Raw genomic sequence first — 20322 nt, 5'->3', positions numbered from 1 at the left:
ACACACACACAGCAATGAAAAAAAAAAAAAAAAACACTCACTCCTAAAACACACTTTGAGTGTTTTTCTTTCAGACGTGCTGCATTGAGGCCCTGGGCGTTGTTACTCGGGCTGAATAGAGGACCCGGTGTGTGTGCCAGTGTTTGTGTGTGTGTGTGTGCGCGAGGGAAATCCTCTTTACCTGAAAATGTTGATCGAATCATAGTCTAATATAATCTGATAAAACACATGAATCTGACTCTAAATAAACCAAAATCAACACATTCAATTCACAAAATAACAAAAAATGAATTTGATTTTTTACAAATAAATTTACAACAGACTATAAATAATTGCAGAATACACACATTATTATGATATCTTGAAAAATATACACAACCTTTTCACAGTATATGCAAACTAGAGCAACTGAACACTAAAATAAACCTCTAAACTATTTTAAAAACATGGAGTATACCATTTTAAGTCTGTAATGTTTACATTTTAAATAGCTCATGATGTCATTTTTTGTATTTTTGACTCCTGCACTTAAATGTGTAATTGATATTAAAATGTGAATCAGCTTTTACATAACTCTGGTACAATAAACATTGCTATTAATGATAAAAAAGGACTATGAAATACAGTTTCTGCTGTTCACATTTTCTTTTTCTGTCAAATTCTTTTCTGCCAATTTTTTTCTGTTTTTCTTTTTCTTTTCTTTTTTTTTTTCGCTCCTCCCTTTTCAAAGTACCTTTTGGAAGAACTTTGGAATCTTTCTTTTTTTTGATGTTGGTATATTAAAATACAATTGTTTCCACACATGTTCAACTGATCACCATGGATATTTCTCAAGAAACCTGGAGATTAATACACATCTAGGATGTAAAGGAGGCACAAAGAGCTGATTGAAGAGGATGACATATGAAGAGACAACTCTTGAAATGCATATTTAACATTTCAACATGAAGATGATCAGGGATCACAACTCGCACCTTTCAAACACAGTAACACGACAACAGAAGTATTTTAGTGTCTCATAGAAGAGATGCATTGTTTGCATCTGTTTCTGAGAATGTTTGAAATGAGAAAAAAAAGACAAAACAAGGAATATAAGTTGTATGAATACATATCAATATAACATTTCCAGGTCTACACGTTTGTTTGTTTTTTTAATGTAAAGTAACTTGAGATAATGTTTGCTGTTTTATAAAAAAACACTTTGTTAATTTCTTTTTAACTCTGGTTACCCATTGGAAGAGTTGTTTTTATTTGTTTGTTTGTTTGTTTGTTTAATTTAGTCAGTTGTAAAGCACACAATGTTAACAGGCTGATCAAGACATTAATTTAAAGAAACTTAGGGATAAACTGAATAATGCACTTTTAAAATGCAGCAGAGAAAAGACAAGACAGATGTTTGTGAAGCACCAAATAAACGACTAAAATGATCTAACTGATTATAGAACTGATCAGTTGACCTTGGTTTTTAGTTATACATACACTCAGGTATTTATATACACAAAAGACCCCCACCACCACCATCCCCCTCTCTAATTGGATTGAGACATCAGGAGGTGTCAATCAAATGTCTTTACAAACGGACAATCTCTTCAAAAAGCCATTATGTACACCAGCGGACCCTGGGGGCTCTCTCTCTCTTACACACACACACACACACACACACACACACACACACACACACACACACACACACACACACACACACACACACACACACAAATGCACATGCACAGTGAAAAAGGAGAGGAAGGTAATAATTAGTTGTTGGTCGTTTGATGGGCACTCCTGACACCTCAAGGCCTCAAGAAAATGTTCTCACAGCTTTCAGCAAGTGTGTGTGTGTGTGTGTGTGTGTGTGTGTGTGTGTGTGTGTGTGTGTTGCTTGTGTGTGTGTGTGTGCGTGTGTGTGTGTGTGTAAAGCTGGCGTACTGTCTCACTACCAGAAGTCTCATCTGACCTTGAGTCAATACAAAGAATAACGGTTGGTGTTTCTGCCCTGATGGGGAATTGAACCTGTAACCCTGAGCGGCTGCTGTTATAGCCCAGTGTGTGTGTACATCTGCGATTGTGTGTGTCGATAAAATCCATCAAATTCCATATATTTTAGATGGAGTATTATATCAATATTGTTAGATAAACTTGTTTTTGAAGCTGCAAATACAAATTCCACATCTGCCATGAATCTTCTTCTATAAAAAGAGATGTCATGCAATCCTCACCATTAGCAATTTCCCATCAGCCATGCATCACTTACCATATGTTTACAAGCACTCGTTATTCTCATTGCAAAATTCATGGTTAATCATTTGCCGTTCTTCATTAGCTTTTTACCATCTATCACTGAGCAGTCACCATTTGCCTTTTCCCATTTGCCATTGGTCATTCGCAATTCTTCATCAGTAGCAAAGTGCCATATGCCATTCATCATTCTTCAATTGTGACTGGTCACTCACCATTCTTTATGGATAACTTGTCATTTATCGCTGGCTGCTTGTCATTCATCATTCACAATTTGCCATTTGATGTTCGCCATTGATCATTTGTCATTTTTCCATGTGCTTTTGTGTAACCCCCACCACTGATCCTTACCCATTTGCCTCTCATCGTTGGCTATTTGCCCTTCACCATTCTCCATTTGTCATTTGCCTTTAGTTATTAGATATTCTTCATTCACTCTTGTAATGTGCAATTTTCAATTGCTCATTCAGTTTTTATTCTTGGCTATTTGCCATTCATCTTTCACCATTTGCAAACTCATTATTCCATGAAGAAGTTACTATTTAGTACTGGTTGATAGTTATTATTTCCCTTTTGCAATTTGCTGTTTGCTTTTCACCACTTGCAATTTACTATACCTCATTGGTTGTTCATCATTTGCCTTTGGCCATTGGTCATTCACATTTCTTCATTTATCAACAGCAAAAAGCCATATCCCATTTCTTGTCTATCAATCGATATTTGGCACCAAACACTCGTCACTCCTTATTGTTTGTTAGTCAGTGATACTAAGGCCATGTCCACATGTAGCAGGGTATCTGAGAAACCACTTGTATTTCATATATTTACCCATCATCCACACGAAACAACAGCTTTAAGTCACTCAAAACAATGTTTTCTGAAAACTCTGGCCAAAGTGAAAATTTTGTAAACAGAGTTTTCGGTTCTCAAATGTCACAGTTGAATGACGGGGGCTCATTCTAATTGGATGGCACCGGTTTTAGGTCTGGAAAACACTGCAAGACATGGGCTTTGCATGCCTTAAGCTGCACTTATCAACAGATTTACCCACTGTGTGCGGATGAAAGTATTTCTAAAAAGGAATTGGAAGTGGGGTATTCGTTTTTGAAAATGCCTGGCTATTGTTTGCTAATTGTCATTCGTTATTTACCATGTGCTTTTCCCCAAATTGCTGCTCACAGTTTGCAATTCACCATTGGTCATTTCCTATTTATCTTTCACCATACGCCATTCTTCATTCCTTGTCCAACTTTGCCAACTGGCCATTAGATGCTTATCGTTGGCTATTTGCCATTCACCTTTCATTATTCATTATTCGCTATTTACTATACATAATTCTTAGTTCTATGATGAGGTATTTGGCATTGGTCATTTAATCATTTGGCATTTGCCATTTGTTGTTTGCCATTCACCATTCCAACAGTCGCCAATTGTAATGTGTCATTTGTTGTCAAGCCTTGGCATGGCAACTCTCATGTCATGTCACTGAATCGTCATTGATGTGTTGACAAGCCTCTTGGTGAAGAGAGTATCTTGCGATCTCAAACACATCAAAACCAAGGGGCAACATCCGGTGAGTAAAACTGAAGCTAATGCGGAAGTGCTAAAAGTTGCTATTCATCAAGAATCCGCTTGAGGCTGGCTGCAGAAAGACTGGAAGTCACGTACACACCCAACCATATAAACATCAGCACACACCAAACAGTGAGTGATTTGTTTTTCTATCTCTGTGGTTAAGAGGTTATCAGGATCGTTTGATTGTCCAATCAGAGACTCAGCTCAGGTCATGTGGCGGGCACCCTGTAGCTGTTCGAGAAGAAACTCACAGCCGGCGCCATATTAAATGTGGCTGTGCCCGCGGATCGGCTTCATTTCACGGTTTCAGGAACAAACAGGTGACAACACGGAGGCTACGTCCATGTTTTATACAGTCTATGATCAAAACACTCAAAAACCTATCCCCACTGGAGAAGCAAATGTGGGTTAATCTGCCACTGGAAATAGTTCCTAATGATCGCACTTTGAGCTCTTTTCTGAGCTTCGTGTACAGCATACAAACGAAAGATTGTCATCAGGATTCAGTTATTCAGGAAAATAGAAGATATCTTTGAAAGTTTATTATTTTGGAAGTAACAAACATGTTGAAATTGAGCTGATATCATTGTGCAAGTTAAGGTTCGAAATACATGATCTACTCTGAAGGATATCTGCTCATAAACTGTCTTAGTTTGGTTCAACTCTATCCTCACATGCATGTGTGTAATGCCTGCACGTCATGTGCATGAATCTGCATGTGTGTTTCTGTGTGTGTATGTTGTATGTGTGTGTTTTGGGCCACCTGCTGTGTGTATGCCTGTTCAGCTGCTCTCCCACTGAGTCTGCAGCCAAATAATACTTCATTAAAATACCAATAAATACTCCAAAAATCACTCAAACACCCACGAAGAAAGAAACTTAATTAAAATACCAATAAGCAATTAACGTAATTTCATCGCCCAATAAATAACCAACTTCATCAAAATACCAGGCAGGAGCCAACTTCATTGAAAAACATCCAATCAGACGCAGTCAAAAGAGTGTGTGTTGGTGTGGTTTGTGTTTGTGCAACATGATACTGAATGTGTGTGTGCGTGTGATGGGGTTATGCGTAAGTGTGTGATTTACATGGTAATAACCCGGGCGGTGCTCTGGAAGTTTCTCTCAGCAAAAGGATAAGATCCGTTTCATTCTTCCTTCGTTCATCCCACGTTCATCTCACAGCTGGACTTTTGTCTCCCTCCATCGCCTCCTCTCTCCTCTCTTTCTCTCCTTTCTTTTGCTCCTTCTCTCCTTTCTCCCTCCTCTTTCTCTCACATGCTAATCCAGACCGGGCGATTGGGTGGTTTGGAGGAGAAAGAAAATAAAAAAGGACAAAAGGTCTCAAATATATGGATGCTTCTGAATGAAGGAGAGTGGTTTGACACGTCATCTTAAAGGTACTCCTCAGACCGATCTTAGACATGTTCTCGTCTTTGAGACGCCATGCAGTCAAGTACGTTTTAAATATGACAACAAATCCATGATCCTACCTGGCCGAGGCAACTTTAAGGTATTAATTTGACTGCATCCAAACAGCGTGAAAGAAATACTTTAGGGTACCTCAGACCAGATTTAAAAGGTGCAACAAAACTTGCTCCTAAGCCCCTGTTTCCTTCAAGGGATTAGTTTGGTTTGTCTGGGTACGGCATTCATTTTGCGGTGTTTCCTTTGACTAAAACCAGGACAGGCTCCCAAATTATCAACCCGTACCATCCCACCTTTTGGTACCCTACTGTTGGGGAGCCAGATTTACTGGTTAGACCCCAGAAGGTGGTACATCTACTCTTTCCCTAATGTACCTACTTGTTGAAATGATGCAGATGTCCTAACCTGTTACTGGTATGACAAACAGCATCGTGCTTCCTGCATTTACAGAATTTCCATGATCACCGCCAACTATCAACCTCAACTATCCTGCCTTGTGTTAGAATATCTATCTTGTGTATATGTGCTATGCTAAATCTTTAAATGGTCTGGCCCCCATGTACCTCTCTGAGCTACTCCATCCCCAGGCTCCTTCTCGGTGCCTCAGGTCAGCTGATCTGCTGCTCCTGGAGGTACCGAGGTCGAAGCGCAAGCTCAGAGGAGACAGGGCTTTCTCAGTAGCTGCACCCAAATTGTGGAACGAGCTGCCCCTCCACATAAGACGAGCCCCCTCACTGTCCGCTTTTAAAACAAGTCTTAAAACTCATTTTTATTCTTTGGCTTTTAACCCACCTTGAGACTCTGCTCATGTTTTAGTGTTTTTACAGTTTGTTTTAGTTTTTAATTAATTGTTTCATTGTTTTAATTATTTTTAGAGCAATGTCACAATTTATTTTACTATGTGCACCTTTGTTTTAATGTTTTATTTGTTTTATTTACTCGTTTATGTCTGCACTACTTTTGTGTACAGCACTTTGTTTTCAGCTGAGGTTGTTTTAAAGTGCTCTATAAATAAAGTTGAGTTGAGTTGAGTTGAGTTGAGTTAAATATTATGAAAATGTGCTCATATGTGGTCATAAATTAACAGGTTTCTTTACAGATGGGTTTAAGCTCCTGAGAGGCTACAGATCACCCAGAACTAAAAAGAAATAAAAGTCATAATGTTAGGATTTTAGCTTTGAGCTGTGATAAAGAAGTATTCTTGTATGATTGTGTGTTTTTCATATAAATGATGTTTTCAGTTTTAAAATGAGGAAGACTGAGATGTGGAACAGTGTTTTTTATAATATGCAGGTGTAAGGGATTAAAACAGGAAGTTCAACTGCATAAGTGAAACTGTGGTTTTGAGAAAAAAAGACATAGATGGGAAGAAGTTAAAGGTCTGTCTTTACAAAGGTCATGAGTGTAGGCATCTGCAAGTGTCTGTGCAACTATTCTAGGAAATCTATGGTTGTCCTGCGCCCCAAAAGAACAACAACGTAAACGAGCACAGAGGCGGTGATGTGACGCGCACCAGAAGACTCAGACTATAGGGAAATGACATGTCTAAACTAGGAGGAGCTGAAAAGAATGATAAAAGGGTTGGAGGAACGAGATAGGGGGTTCTTTTACCCCAGCATATGTCTAATGACGGGGAAAGGTAACTGAACCCAGATCTGTAATTCTAGGCTCATTTGTAATCAATAAATCTTAGTATCAATTGAGAACTGAGTCGTTCTTCGTCATCTCTTATCATCATCAACGAACGCCAGGAATCAAGGTGAGGGAAAAAACATCTTGTTTCATACACTTGTAATAGTTGCCGAGGGACATACCCCAACATGTATCATGTACCGGCACTCAAAATTGCTGGAGAAAAAGTAGAAAACTTAGCAGGACTGGAAAGTGACGATCATACAGACAACACTGCCCTCCTGTGTTTCGGAGGTGTATTGCAAATTGTTGCAGAAGTATGAAGTGCTCATGACTGCGTCGACTACAGGCTAGAGTCAACACTGAAGTACGGTCGCCTTCAGGGGAAGAGGATTAAAGAAAAAGAATCAGCAAAGATGTTGGAAAGAAGAAGAGGGAAGGAAACTAACAGAGGGAATGAAGACAAGAAAAAGAAGGACATAAAGGAAACAAATGGCATTAAATAAAAGACTGATGGAGGGCAAAAATAAAAGAAAAAAAAGGAAAACTGTTGAGACACACACACACGCACACACACACACACGCACACACACACACACACACATACACATACAATGTGGTTTATCCCCTCGTGTCAGAGGAACATTGAAAGTGTGAGGAAATAACAAGGGACTGAGTCATTTAATTTGACTTCATGGAGTGTGTGTCTGCGTGCGTCTGTGTGTGAGTGCAGGTGGGTTCCAGCGGGTCACAGCTCGCCGACACGGGCCGATAATCAAGTCCCCACACTTTTTACATGGACAGAGAGAGGAAAGGGAGAGAAAGAGAGACATGAGGTGGCAGGAGATAATGAAGCTCAGCCGTCCCTGGTGTTTGCAGAGCAGGCCGACAGGTGAGCCCACACTCTGAGAGCAGCAGGGTTACCTGGAGGCTCGCTGTGGCTACAAAACACCTGAGACCAAATTTAGAAATGAGCCGTGTACACCTAACGAGTCATGGCTGAAAAATCTGTAGTGTTTAATTATTTTTATTTGCCTTGAGATTTGAAACTTTTTGGGTTATTTTTACACCATGTGGGCAAAATAATCACATCAAGGTTAACTTGATTTGTGTCAAACTGTTAACTGCATTTCAAACTTCGGTCTTTTTGTCTTTGTTGAGAAGATAGAACAGAATATAGGAAGAGACAGTCAGGAAAGGGGCAAACTTAGAATTAGACCTGTGTTGGCCACAGGATGGTGGTCTGAGAAGCCTCAATGCAGGGGTGTCAAACTGATTTTAGTTTGAGGGCCACAAACAGCCTAATTTGATCTCAATCAGGCCACACCAGTAAAATCATAGCACGGTTACCTATAAAAAACAACAAATCCAAAGTTTTGCTTTTGTTTTAGTGCAAAGAACTACAAGAATATTGTAAAAAAAACTTAAGATTAAATGAAGTATCCTATTACACAGTAATCCTTGTCAGGCTAATGTTGGCAAAAGTTTGTCACTTCTCAGGGTTCGTGACTTCTGCAGCCTTCAGGGTGCATGTTTTCATAAACTCTCCCCTCATAGTACGCTCTGATGCTAGCGTTAGCAATAAGTAGCTGACTTTCATTGCTGCATACACACTGAGCATACAGATGAATTCATTCTGTGAATCGGGCCAGACCACCTGGTTGGCCGATTTTGGCCCATGAGCCATGTGTTTGACACCCCTGCTTAAATGGGTACCTTAAATCAGACATTAAAGTGACTTAAACAAAGACCTGACTTCAAACAACACATATGTGTACCTAGGGATGGGTACCTTTCACATTTGAAACGGTACGATGCAGATGCCCTGTACCTGGCAATCAGTACTGGTACTCGACGGCACCGATTTTTGGTACTTCTTTCTGTTTATGTGGTAAAAAATGTTGATTTATTTAATAATGAAATATAGAAAAACTCAATTTAACATATTTATTCTTCAATATATAACTTTGCAATGTTGTGTTCATGTCCAGCATAGAAAATCGCCTACTCTTCCACTCCCTCACAGGCACAAGGATGCAGTTAGGTACCTAAACATGGTACCTTTTGGGTTAACATGAATGGGTACCCAGTACTTTAGACAGAATCGGTACCCTGAAAGTGCCTAATAAAGGACCCATCCCTATGTGTACCTTTAAACAGAACTCCAAACAAAAGGTCCCTTAAAAAGGACATTTGAAAAAGGACGCATTTGACAAAGACATCCATCAGACATAAAGGGTTGCTGAAAACAGACACCAAAGCCTTCTAAACAACTTAGGATAAGGTGACCTTTTAAAAGGGTGTATACCTTTAAATGGAGGCTGAGTGTGACTTTAGAGAAACCTTTAAGGGTACCTTAAAACAGACACCAAAAGTCAGGGTAACTTTTATTTGACTGTTTGTGTTTTTGTTATTGTTTTGTTTTTATACACTGGAATGGTGCCTAAGCATTTTGCTTCTGTACATTTAAAACTGAGTATGCGACGAATAAACTTAAAATGAATGAAATTGAAACAAAACAATGGGAATCCCCCCAAAATTAGGTATACATTTAAAGAGAGGCTGAGTTGAACTTTGGAAAAACCTTAAATACATAAACCCCAAGGTCCCCTAATTGCGGCACTTTGAGGACGCTCTGCATTAAAAAGCATAAAAGAAGCACTTGTCGCCTATAAATAAAGTCATATTGCACATTAGATTAAACAGGAGATACTCAACTACTAATGCTGTCAAGTCATACTTTAACCAAACTTTCTGTCTGAGTAATACTTGAGTTATCAGATTTCACAAGTGCTTCCTTTTTTATGACTCCAGAATGATTCAAATCGACCTTTTAGATGCAGTGATATACTTGATTCAATTTAGGTATGTCACTTTTTCTGTTAAAGGTGCCCCAAAACAGACACCAAAGATTATGTACTAAGAGACTGGGGGTTACCCAAAACAGATTTTAAGAGAAATATAGTACCTTGAAATTAATGCAAGTTGAACTTCAGACAAACTTTAAGGGTACCTCGACATCTGACATTTGATTTTTATTCGATGCAGTTGTGTTGGATTTATGTTAGATATTCTTGACATTTTCTTGGGTAAGTCCTAAAATGGGGTACTGAAATCTGGAACGCGTTACCAAATTAAATTATTAAATTATTTGTGAGCATTTAACAAAATGTAAGGCAATTTGGATTATTATTTGTTAGTTGCTTCTTAGTATTTCACGTGATGTTTACACAGTTGTAAAGCCTGTTTGTTTCCCTTTATATAGAGCCACCTTTGAAAGAAACATGTATTCATGAGTTTCTTCATCTTATTCTCCCATTTACTCAGGTTTGGTGTTGTTTAGTAGATTGGATGATTGAAGAAACAATGGCGATTTCACAATGAATTCATTTGACTGACTGGAGCCTCAGTAGTGTGTGGAAGAGCCGCATACAGCCACACACAGCACAAACTTCTGGTTTTATGAGGATATAAATGGTCTGGTTTCTCTCTTGCAGTCATTATTTTGTGAATCCTGGTAAAGCAGACCCTCTGTAGAGTCCCTGAACCTTTATTTTTCAGAGTGTGGCAGGTCTCAGTGGGGCTCCAGAGCATGTCACAGTGTGACAGATAGACTGACAGATCCATCTATGTGAGAATGTAGAATAATACAACCTGTACAGACCGAGTCATCACACACGCTCCATAGGAAACAGAGACGATGTGACGGCAGGAATGTAGATAAGGAGGTTATGTGCGAGGACCAATTTATTTTTCTTGGCAGGGTGAGAAGGCCTCCGAGACGCTTTTCACATGTCCACATGACAGCAGAAGTCTCAATAATGAAATCCTCTCAAACTGTATTTAGAGCTGGAGACACTCAGGTCCGATGAAGTGACACAAGAGATGATCTGTAGGCTGTCGGGATAATGATCACCACTTCCTCTCCATGTGTGTTTCTCTTACCGTATGTGGAAAACAACAACTTGTGTTTCACATGCACTTTACGAAGCTCAGTGGAGAATGTAAGTAGGAGTTGTTGCAAGAAACAAACATGGCGGCTGTGAGGTTTCCAGGAAAGATGCTCCACAGAAATAACAGACCCACTGCTGAGACACAAAAGGATATTTCTGCTCTTTAGAAATCTACCCTGAAAATTTTTCAGACAGGATGAACTTTTTTCTTTGTTATTTTACAGAGTGAGTGTTAACAGTAAAGAGTGAAGAAGTCGAGAAGAAGTTGTTTACACTGTTTACAACATTTTTTTTTCACCAATTCCTCCTCTCTGCTGAGTTTGGTTGCAATTTCATGCCAGGAATTGTTCATCACTCAGTTATCACAGGGATCTCTGTGTGATGAATCCTACACATGCCAGTATTTTTTTGTACTTCAGAAATGACAAGATATTTTTGGAGGTGCATGATGTGGGAATTTTTCATGTGAAAAGAACCATGCAAGGGGTTGAGGCTGCCAAAGTGACGTAATCCATTTGCTCAAAGTCGCACAGACATCACAAACGCCTCAAGCACAAACCAAGCTTTAGTGCGGTCTAATCAATGGCTGTTAAAAAAAAAAAAAAAGTCATCTTGCTGGGCTCCAAATGACGTTGCCACAAATTTGCTCCCCCTGGTGGCTGGCTACAATATAGCTCAAAAAATCTATCTCCCCAGCCATTCCTGATTAACCTGACATGCAAGTCAGACAGTTTCATATATCCGCCATGGAAATATTTCACTAGTCCATCGGGGTAGCAGCTCTTCAGATTTGTTTTTTTTAGAGGCGGGACCTTCAAAAAAATCAGCAGCTGGTAATTGGGCGACCGTTTTGACTGACACACTCACCACAGACCAATCCACATCAAGCCACGGTATGACGTAGCTTATGTGCGCCGCTGCTGAGAAACAATAGACGAAACAACTACAGGAACACAAGAAACAGCTGTGATAATAGAGTTAGACGACTGCTGCTGTTTTTGTTAAGTTAACTTAAGAATCAAAGGATTGACAAGTACGAAAGTCTGCTGACGTCACATCTGCTCGTCACGTTAGCAGCTCCTGCAGCTCCTGTCTCTCTTCCCTGATTGGGCTGGTCAGAATTTAGCCAAGTGTATATTTCTCACATCCGATTGTTGTGGTGATTTGAGGATATCATTTGGCTGCCTTGTATACAGGTCCTCTTCCTGAAAAGTTTTGTGTTCATTAGTTCTAAGAGGTTAAAAACATAGCTTTATGACTTGTTTAACAATGATTGACAGCTGCCACTCTTGTTTATTTTTTTCAGGGATCATAAAATACACCGGTAAGGAGAGCCAAGAAAGGATTGGACTCTTGAAAGAAATCACCCGGCTCCATTCAGATTCACGTTGAGTGCCTCATAGCCTCAACTGCACAGACTCTGGCTCCACAATGGCGACGCCTCTGACGGGAGCATTTTGGCTTCAAAACCGAACAATGGTAAAAGGCGGATCCATGCTGTCCACTATGTATAGAGTCAATGGGTCAAACAGTCTTGTGACTTCTGATTTTAAACCTCACTTGTTCCTCAATAGTCTCTTGATACCTGATGATAAGTGGTCAGTATTCTGCTGTGTTACGTGCTGCGTAAACATCAGCAAACTCTGCTTCTGACCAATGAAACTGTTCTCCACTGGGGGGCAATATGAAAAAAACAAGTAAGGTTTTTTTTACAGCAGGATCAGGGTCTGGATTTCATCTTGATTCCTTTTTCCTATTCAGCTCCAAATATTTCTCATCTTGCATTCTCAACTATTTTATGCACATTTTTTGTCTTTTCTGTTGTATTTCATAATTGTAATGCTGTCTTGTACTCTCTGATGTGTTTTTTTCGAACTCTAACATTTTTACACGATAATAAATCCATTCATTTAACATCAGCAGGAAGAGTTGTTGGTTTTCTGTAGATTTAGCTTCATACAAGTAGCCTATGCACAGTCTGAATGTAGTGTAGTGAGATTTAAATGATATATTCTGGTTTTTGTTTGAGCACTTGACAGAAAATGTACATGTACTCATAATTTAGCTGAAGATTAAAGCTAGGGCCTATAAAAACATGTGCCAGACTCTGGAGATGCCTGTTTGTCATTTAGACTTCAAGTATGTTCAGAGTTTGTCCCGTGTAGCAAACGTCAGCAGACAAAAGCTCAATTATAGATCACGCTGATTCTCGAGTGTAGAGAAGCTGTGCACACACCTTATTCACACCCTCTCACCTGCAGGTATCTTCTATACCTGCACCTGCTTTAACATGAGTGTTCCCTGACAGTTACATGCAGACGACGTGTTTTTCCGGACCACACTGACACACGGTGAGTGGATCTGTAAGAAAACCTCATGCATGTGTGTCTTTGGCTCGTCTCTGTTTGTGTGTTTACGTCTCCCTCTGTTTTTGTTTGTCTCTGAGTGTGTGCTGTTTGTTTTGTGTCTTTTCCCTCCAGTTTGTCCTTTAACGTGTCTGTATGTTGTGTGTCAGAGTGTGTGTGTGTGAGTGTGTGTGTGAGTGTGTGTGTGTTTGCGTGCGGAGCCACTGGGTGACATTTTCCATTCCAGGTGTGACATCTCGATTCCCTGACAGCCTCTTCTCCTCCGACACACACTAAACAACTCCTCTTTGATTTTACCTGCCTCCCACACACACATATATAAACACACACACACACCTCGCCGACCACCTCTGTCTCAGCTCTGCCGCTCGACAAGCTAATTTAGCCAATTACACACAGGTGCGATGCTAATTTCCCCGAGCTGGCAGCCAGCTCCTGGAGGAGGTAAAAATAACGAAATTACACCCATCTGTCCTCCTGCCAGCAGGCGGGCTCTCCCACTGGGTGTCTGCTCCACCGCCACCACAAAACACACACCAGAGGATGAAAAAAAAACACACACTAGCTTTGATAATGGAGGAGAAGACAATGGACAGTGTGTACATGTGTGAGTGTGTGCAGAGGAATCCAGGCTGCAGCCACAGTTGCTTTTTCTCCTCTTTGTTTGCAGCTTTCAATAGATTTTCAGAGATACACAGCAATTTCCTGCCACAAAAGAAGCAGCAGACTTTTGGTGCGGAGGGATGATTATGTGAAGCTGTTTTCCGAGGCGACGGGGTTCAGTGTGTTCACAGAGAGGAGGATTCCTCAAACACAAAACAAACCCTGGTCAGAGGAGACGGAGGCCTTCGCAGACTGACGGGAGCTCAGAGTGTCATCTGAGAGGCTGCAGAAACAAGCGGCAGTGATTCTCTCTGCAGAAACGCATTCATGCAGCATCAAAAGTTCATTTTTCATGCATGAGCTCGCGTCAGAGGGGATCGTGTTTCGACGGCTTTGGCATGAAACCATAAACCTCTGCAGGTGCTTTCACTTTGGCAGACATTTTTTTTTCTTTTGGCTAAATTATTTTTGCCTTTATTGACAGAACAGCTGGAAGGAGACACAATTTCTGAGGAGCAACATGCAGCAAACAAGCGGCAGCCTCTGGTCTTTAAATGTGAAGTGTACGCAGCGAATAAGTGCAGTTCCTCAAATGTCCACTTGAGGCTCACACAGAAGCACCAGAAACCACATACACACCCACTCAAAATGATAACAAAAATTGAACAAAGCTGATTTTGTTTTTAAACAGAAGATATAGGAGCTTAAAATGACAATCTGGGCATGTCAGGGACCAATAATAAGAAGACCTACAGTGTTAAACTGATCCCTCATCTGAGTGGGATAAGATCAGTGTTTGAGCAGGCACCCCATGTACGCCACACATGATCACAGGATCGATTCTCTCTTCCCACATTTGCTCTTCAAAAGTTAAAAAGCACCAAAAAATAATCTCAAACAAGTGTATAAAACACAACGCAGCTTGAAACCACCATGTGTGAATCTTTCACAAACAAAGGAGAAATCTCCACAAAGAATTTCGATCTGCACAAAAGTCTTCACCCCCTGCTGATAAAGTGTGGATCCTATGCAGTGATGCATAGCAGAGGAGTTCATGTTAGGTAGCCGGTTATTGAGAGTCACTGATCTGGCAATAAACACAATAATTACGCAGAGAATTTGAAAACAACACATGAAAGAAGCCCATGAGGCATGATAAACAAAAAGCAGGCTGCATATCTGAAGATTAACCAGCAAACAAAGAGACATTTTGATTTCATAGCATGTTTTCTATTCGGGTTCACAGCAGCATTACAAAAACATGTAGTAAACTGTCAGACAACACAAACTGGGCTCTTTGTTCCCGTCAGGGGAACTCGGGTCGAACTGGAAATACACAATCTCTACATAGGCAGTTTTCATGTCATCGTATTTTACCCTTCAAATCATGCATTGGATATTGTTTCAAATTGTTTTTTATTGTATCATTTTGTATGTAATTTCATGACAGTACCTTAAATTTTGTATATTTTTTCCTGTTGATTCATATTGTACATTAGGCTATATTCTGTGTTAAGTCTTATCATTTGATATCCTAATGTAATCTTTAGCATCATTTTGTATTGTATTTCATATGACATTACACCACTTTATTTTGCCTTATCTTGTATTGTATGTTGTGAAGTGTCTCGTATTAAACATTGTCTGTATAATTAATAACTATTAATGAATAAATAATAAACACTGGACAAGTTTGCCACACTAGTGATGACATCTGACGTTCAATATAAAAATGATAACAACTTTTAGGTATCAAAAATGGGAAAAAGAAAAAAAAAAGGCCCTTGCAAACCTTTTCGTTTATTCCATCACTTGAAGCAATAAAACTAGGCTGTAACCCAGTTACTACTAAAGACATGAAACCACAGTATGACCTCATCTTGAAAGATATATCTGCCTGGGTTGTAGTTGTACCTCTATGCATCTAACAGAAATTAAGATTCAGTCTCACGAACTACGTTAAATTTTAAAAGTTGAAGCATCATGTCTCAAGGTATCAGAAACTGCAGCTGTAACCCATGAAAAGAGGGGGTATAATGTTCTCTCTCTGAGATCTCTGATCTGTTGCTGCCATCTAGTGGTGGTTTTTCTACAGCATTGACTTGAGCATTGACAGGTGACAGAAAGGAGCTACAGTCTGTGTTCAGATTGTGATGGAAAAAAAAAAAAAAAAAAGTTTTTCAGTTAAAGGACGAATGAAGGAACTTTGCTATTATCATAAGCAAGTAGCCTAGTTTTTATTTATTTATTTATTTATTCATTCATTCATTTTTATCTAGAACAAGAGATTCATTAAATTTTTTTTACTGCCATTGTGTATTATTTAAGGAGCAACAAAAGACTTAAAATACATAAAACTATTATAAACATATTTTTTAAAAGAAACAAAATCGAAATAAATTATACTTATTCACATTTAAGAGTTAGATATTAACTTTTTTTAAATGTATTTTTTTGTTTAATTACACATAAAAAGCTATCAAACAGAAATAATCATTAAAAGTTCATTAATTAGCATTATAATAATAGTTACTAGTTTTTTTTTCTTATAATTTTGAAGTAATCTGTAGACTTGTATGGTTATCTATGTTTCAAACGTATTAGTTCCGAATTTTTAAACAAACGTCACATACGAGTTTTGACTTTTGAGTATTTCCGTTTACGTCTCGGTATCAATAATGTATCTCTGTTATTTGTTAAGCCTTTAAATCCTCAAGAAACAAAAAAAAATCTCGTCATCTGTCAATAAACCTGGTTTGTTATTTCAGACACCATCCGACTGTTAGGTGGCGCCAGTTCTCTCCTTGATGTTTCCCTTTTTCCGTTAACAGACGAAGAAGAAGAAGTAGCCGTTGCTAGCTTTCCACAGTGATGTACACGGACTTTATCAGATATTTGAAATGAACAAACTGAATAAACCACAGGAGTTTGACTCATATGAGATCGAGGAACCGAGCGACGAGGAAAGAGCTGAAAGCAGGTCGGAAAAGATAAATGATTCACCTTATATTTCCGTAGCTTCAGCAGCACGAGGCTAACGCGTAGCTTGTTAGCAGAATGCTAACATGTCAACAAAGTGGAATGGGCTAACCTAATAGATTTTTAGGCTCTTATTTTTTCACCTACTTAACTAATATGAGCTGTTTAAACGTCAGCAGACCTCGGAAGTATTTACTAAACAGCTTCTGTGATCTCTGCTGCGTTTTACATTGTAATACTACTTGTGTTCAAAGGTGCAAATAAAATTTGGACAAAAGTCAACTTAAATGTCTTTAAACTAAAATTATTTTACATGAACAAAACTGAAGTTTGGAGCGATCCTTTCACGTAATAAAATGTTTCTTGAAATTGGTAAAACTCTGCATTCGGTAAAGTAGCATTTACCAAACAGCTGAAATCGTTTGAATCTTGTCTGGATTTGTACTTTGCATTTGACCCTCAGACATAATTACACAAAACTTACCTCTCCTTGTGTCTCAGCTCGGAGGATGAGCTGGATGTGCTGCTGAACGGGACACCGGAGCAGAAGAAGAAGCTGATCAGAGAGTACCTGACAGGGGAGAGTGAGTCGTCCAGCGAGGATGAGTTTGAAAAGGAGATGGAAGCTGAGCTCAGCTCAACTATCAAGACCATGGAGGGGACCTGGGGACCGGCATCGATAGGTAATGTACACCTGCAGTTACTGTGAGGGGGGGAAATGGCCATAAATCCCACTGTGAGTTATTGGAGTGTTAATGCTGAATTATTTAAATTATTTAATGTTTGTGTTTTTATCGTGCAGCACAAAACTCAGGGGACCAGGGCGGAGGTGGTGGCGGTCCTGGACTCCCTAACCCCCGGACATATGATGAGATTTATTTTGACTCTGACTCAGAAGAGGAGAACACACCAAGTAAGCACCATTAGCCTGTGAAGTGACACACACACTGCATCATTTGATGAGTTCATGTCGATGACAGCTCTCCTTTTTGTCTTCAGGCAGCTCCACAGGCCGGAGACGGAAACAGCGGACAGTACTGACCAATGATGAGCTGTTGTATGACCCCGATGAGGATGACAGGGATCAGGCCTGGGTGGATGCCCGGAGGAGAGGGTGAGTTCCTAACATCAAACTGAACTTATCCACAGAGTCAGACGTCCAGTTTTCTTTCTGTACTAAATCAACATCTTGGCTTCTTCTGCAGGTACAACAGGAAACGAGCAGCCGCAGCACCTCGGTTGCAGCCGCAAGCTTTACCCAGAAGTGACGCCATTCTCAACTGTCCTGCTTGCATGACGACACTCTGTCTGGACTGTCAGAGGTGAGAAGTCACAGCAGGAGTCTGAGTTTGTATGCGCAGCTCAAAATCAAAGCTTTTGGGCCTCCATGACAGATTGAGCTGTTTCTTTTCTTTGACAAATGTACACAAAAATTTTCATTGTATGCTTTGGTAGATGATCTTTATTGCACTGTTACTGTTCATCCACTGACATTTCCTCAAAATGAGCTCCTAGCTATCAAACAGTGTTATGTCTTCAGGGCTGGTAATCATTATCAAACAGATAACAAATGACGAGTTGTTTTTGTTTCTTCAGGCACGAGAAGTACCGTACACAGTATCGAGCCATGTTCGTCATGAACTGCACGGTGAAGAAAGATGAAGCCTTACGCTACAAAACCCAGCCAGATAGGAAGTCGAGGAACAGGAAGAGGAGGCGAGGACAGAAAACAGAAACACCTCCTGACGAAGGAGGAGATCCAGCGCCAGCCGGGATGAACACTGATGAGATTTATCACCCAGTTCAGTGCTCTGAGTGCACCACTGAGGTTGCTGTGTTTGATAAGGATGAGGTGTATCACTTCTTTAATATCCTGGCCAGCCACTGCTGACACGCACAAGCAGAGATGTTTTTCTTTTTCTTATGGGAGTGTGTCAGATTTTTCAACACTGTTATTCTCTCTGGTTGTGAGAAGAGAAACCATTTAAAGTGCATTGATCAGTCAGCCGGAATCAGCTCATAAACCCTGTTAGTTGATCACACACAAAAGCTGTAATGAGACACTGAGTGTCTGCTTGATGCAGCTCCTGTGTTCATCAAACTGCTGAGGTTTGAGCCTTAGGCTCACACTGATATGGAAATCTGAGAAGGTTGGAAAAAGATGCACCGGTCTCAAAACAGTGTATTAATGCAGAATTAACAGTTTGTCTCACCCAGAAGAAAGGAGTCAGATTTATGCGTCCTTGTGCATGTATTCTTTCTGCTCTTCTCCTTGTATCAGCTTTTAGCAAAGGAAAACACAGGTCAAGTCCAGCCGCAGCCCAAGACATTTTCTTAGTATCAGATTTACAAAGTCCAAAAAGAAGGCAGATTATCCTCGGATGCACACATCACAAACTTGTACTATGTTTTAAGAATATTTTTTTTTATATCAGGCTAAACATTTTTAGGAAAATCCTTCTCACTCAAACAATGTTCAGTGACTTTCCTGTACCAAGAAAGTGCACAGATTAGTTAAAAATAAAAGAAAATTATCTTAATGTGTGACTTTTTGTCTGTTCTATCAATAACAAAATGGACCAGTAGTCATTGCCAATATAATGTGCTGTTTTTTATAGTTGTAAAAAAACACATTGGTGCCAAATAAAGGAAATTAAGCTCTTATTTTCCTTTGATATTTCTAAGAATGTGTGTAAAAATTCATTTTTAGCCCAAACTTCACTGACGCTCTTGAGAGTATTTCTGTTTTATATCTTAAAAAATCCAATCATATCTTTAAACAGTCTTTGTGGTGCTTCAGCCTGCTGGGACTTGTGGAAAGTAATAAAAGCGACAGCTCCATGACACAGACTTTGTGGATACTGAGCAATTGATTTATGATGATTTATATGCCGTTCCTAAGTAGGTCACCTAAAAAACACAAATTTCATCAGTCATAAATAGTTGTTGGCCTAGTATTTTTTGTGAAATTTATTATGAAAACCAGGATGCCGGGTTGTGATTGGTTGAAGTCAAGCAGCTCATGCCATAGCGTCTTACGTCACTGAATTTACGTAGAAAGGAAACCCACCCAGGACCCGGAGACACAACTTAGTTGGCCTTTTTAAAGTTGGAATAATGGCTCTGGGTGACTGCTGGAAGCAGTTATCATGGTTTTATTACCAATATCTTCTTGTGACGGCGCTGTACATGTTGGAGCCCTGGGAGAGGACGGTGTTCAGTATCCTTTCCCGTGTGGAATACAACTTCCGACTGAGCTAAGCTAGTGTGCTATACGTACACCGGGCGTAGCGGAAGCTAACATAACTCCTGTTCAGCAGTTCATCTTTCAGATTTCTTGATCTAAAAGTTTCCGTAAAGTTGTGCTAAAGTGTATTGCTAATTTATAGTCATTTAGGGGCAATTCGGCGCAGAAATTATGTACCTGAGTGCTCGTGTTTTTCCAGAAACTGTCAATTGAGTCAGAGGGCTAGCTCGTACTAACGCTAATGAAGTTGTGACTTGTATTTGTTAGTTTCGGTGGAGCTGAATTACGGTGACACTTTGTA

The 20322-nt window shown here is 39.7% G+C and overlaps 1 protein-coding gene across 1 annotated transcript; it reads left to right on the top strand.

Annotated features, from left to right (window-relative positions):
- Positions 1 to 16588: 16588 nt before the first annotated feature.
- Positions 16589 to 19615, top strand: eapp (e2f-associated phosphoprotein). Its single transcript, XM_074692135.1, has 6 exons — positions 16589 to 16775; positions 17276 to 17457; positions 17577 to 17687; positions 17774 to 17888; positions 17980 to 18096; positions 18371 to 19615. The coding sequence occupies exons 1-6, from the start codon at positions 16696 to 16698 to the stop codon at positions 18663 to 18665; spliced, it is 900 nt and encodes a 299-aa protein (XP_074548236.1). The 5' UTR covers positions 16589 to 16695; the 3' UTR covers positions 18666 to 19615.
- The last annotated feature ends 707 nt before the right edge of the window (positions 19616 to 20322 follow it).

Source organism: Halichoeres trimaculatus, unplaced genomic scaffold (assembly GCF_033239565.1).
Source record: "Halichoeres trimaculatus isolate MK-OKI-2021-1 unplaced genomic scaffold, fHalTri1.1 fHalTri1_scaffold_17, whole genome shotgun sequence".
NCBI classification, from domain to species: domain Eukaryota; kingdom Metazoa; phylum Chordata; class Actinopteri; order Labriformes; family Labridae; genus Halichoeres; species Halichoeres trimaculatus.
This window is presented reverse-complemented; position numbering and strand designations above follow the sequence as displayed.

Bases quoted from the DNA above. Each gene is read 5' to 3' on its own strand.
- eapp (XM_074692135.1), top strand. From the start codon at position 16,696: ATGAACAAACTGAATAAACCACAGGAGTTTGACTCATATGAGATCGAG. The intron at 16,776-17,275 runs GTCGGAAAAGAT...CTTGTGTCTCAG, and splicing joins GAGGAAAGAGCTGAAAGCAG to CTCGGAGGATGAGCTGGATG. The intron at 18,097-18,370 runs GTGAGAAGTCAC...TTGTTTCTTCAG, and splicing joins CTCTGTCTGGACTGTCAGAG to GCACGAGAAGTACCGTACAC.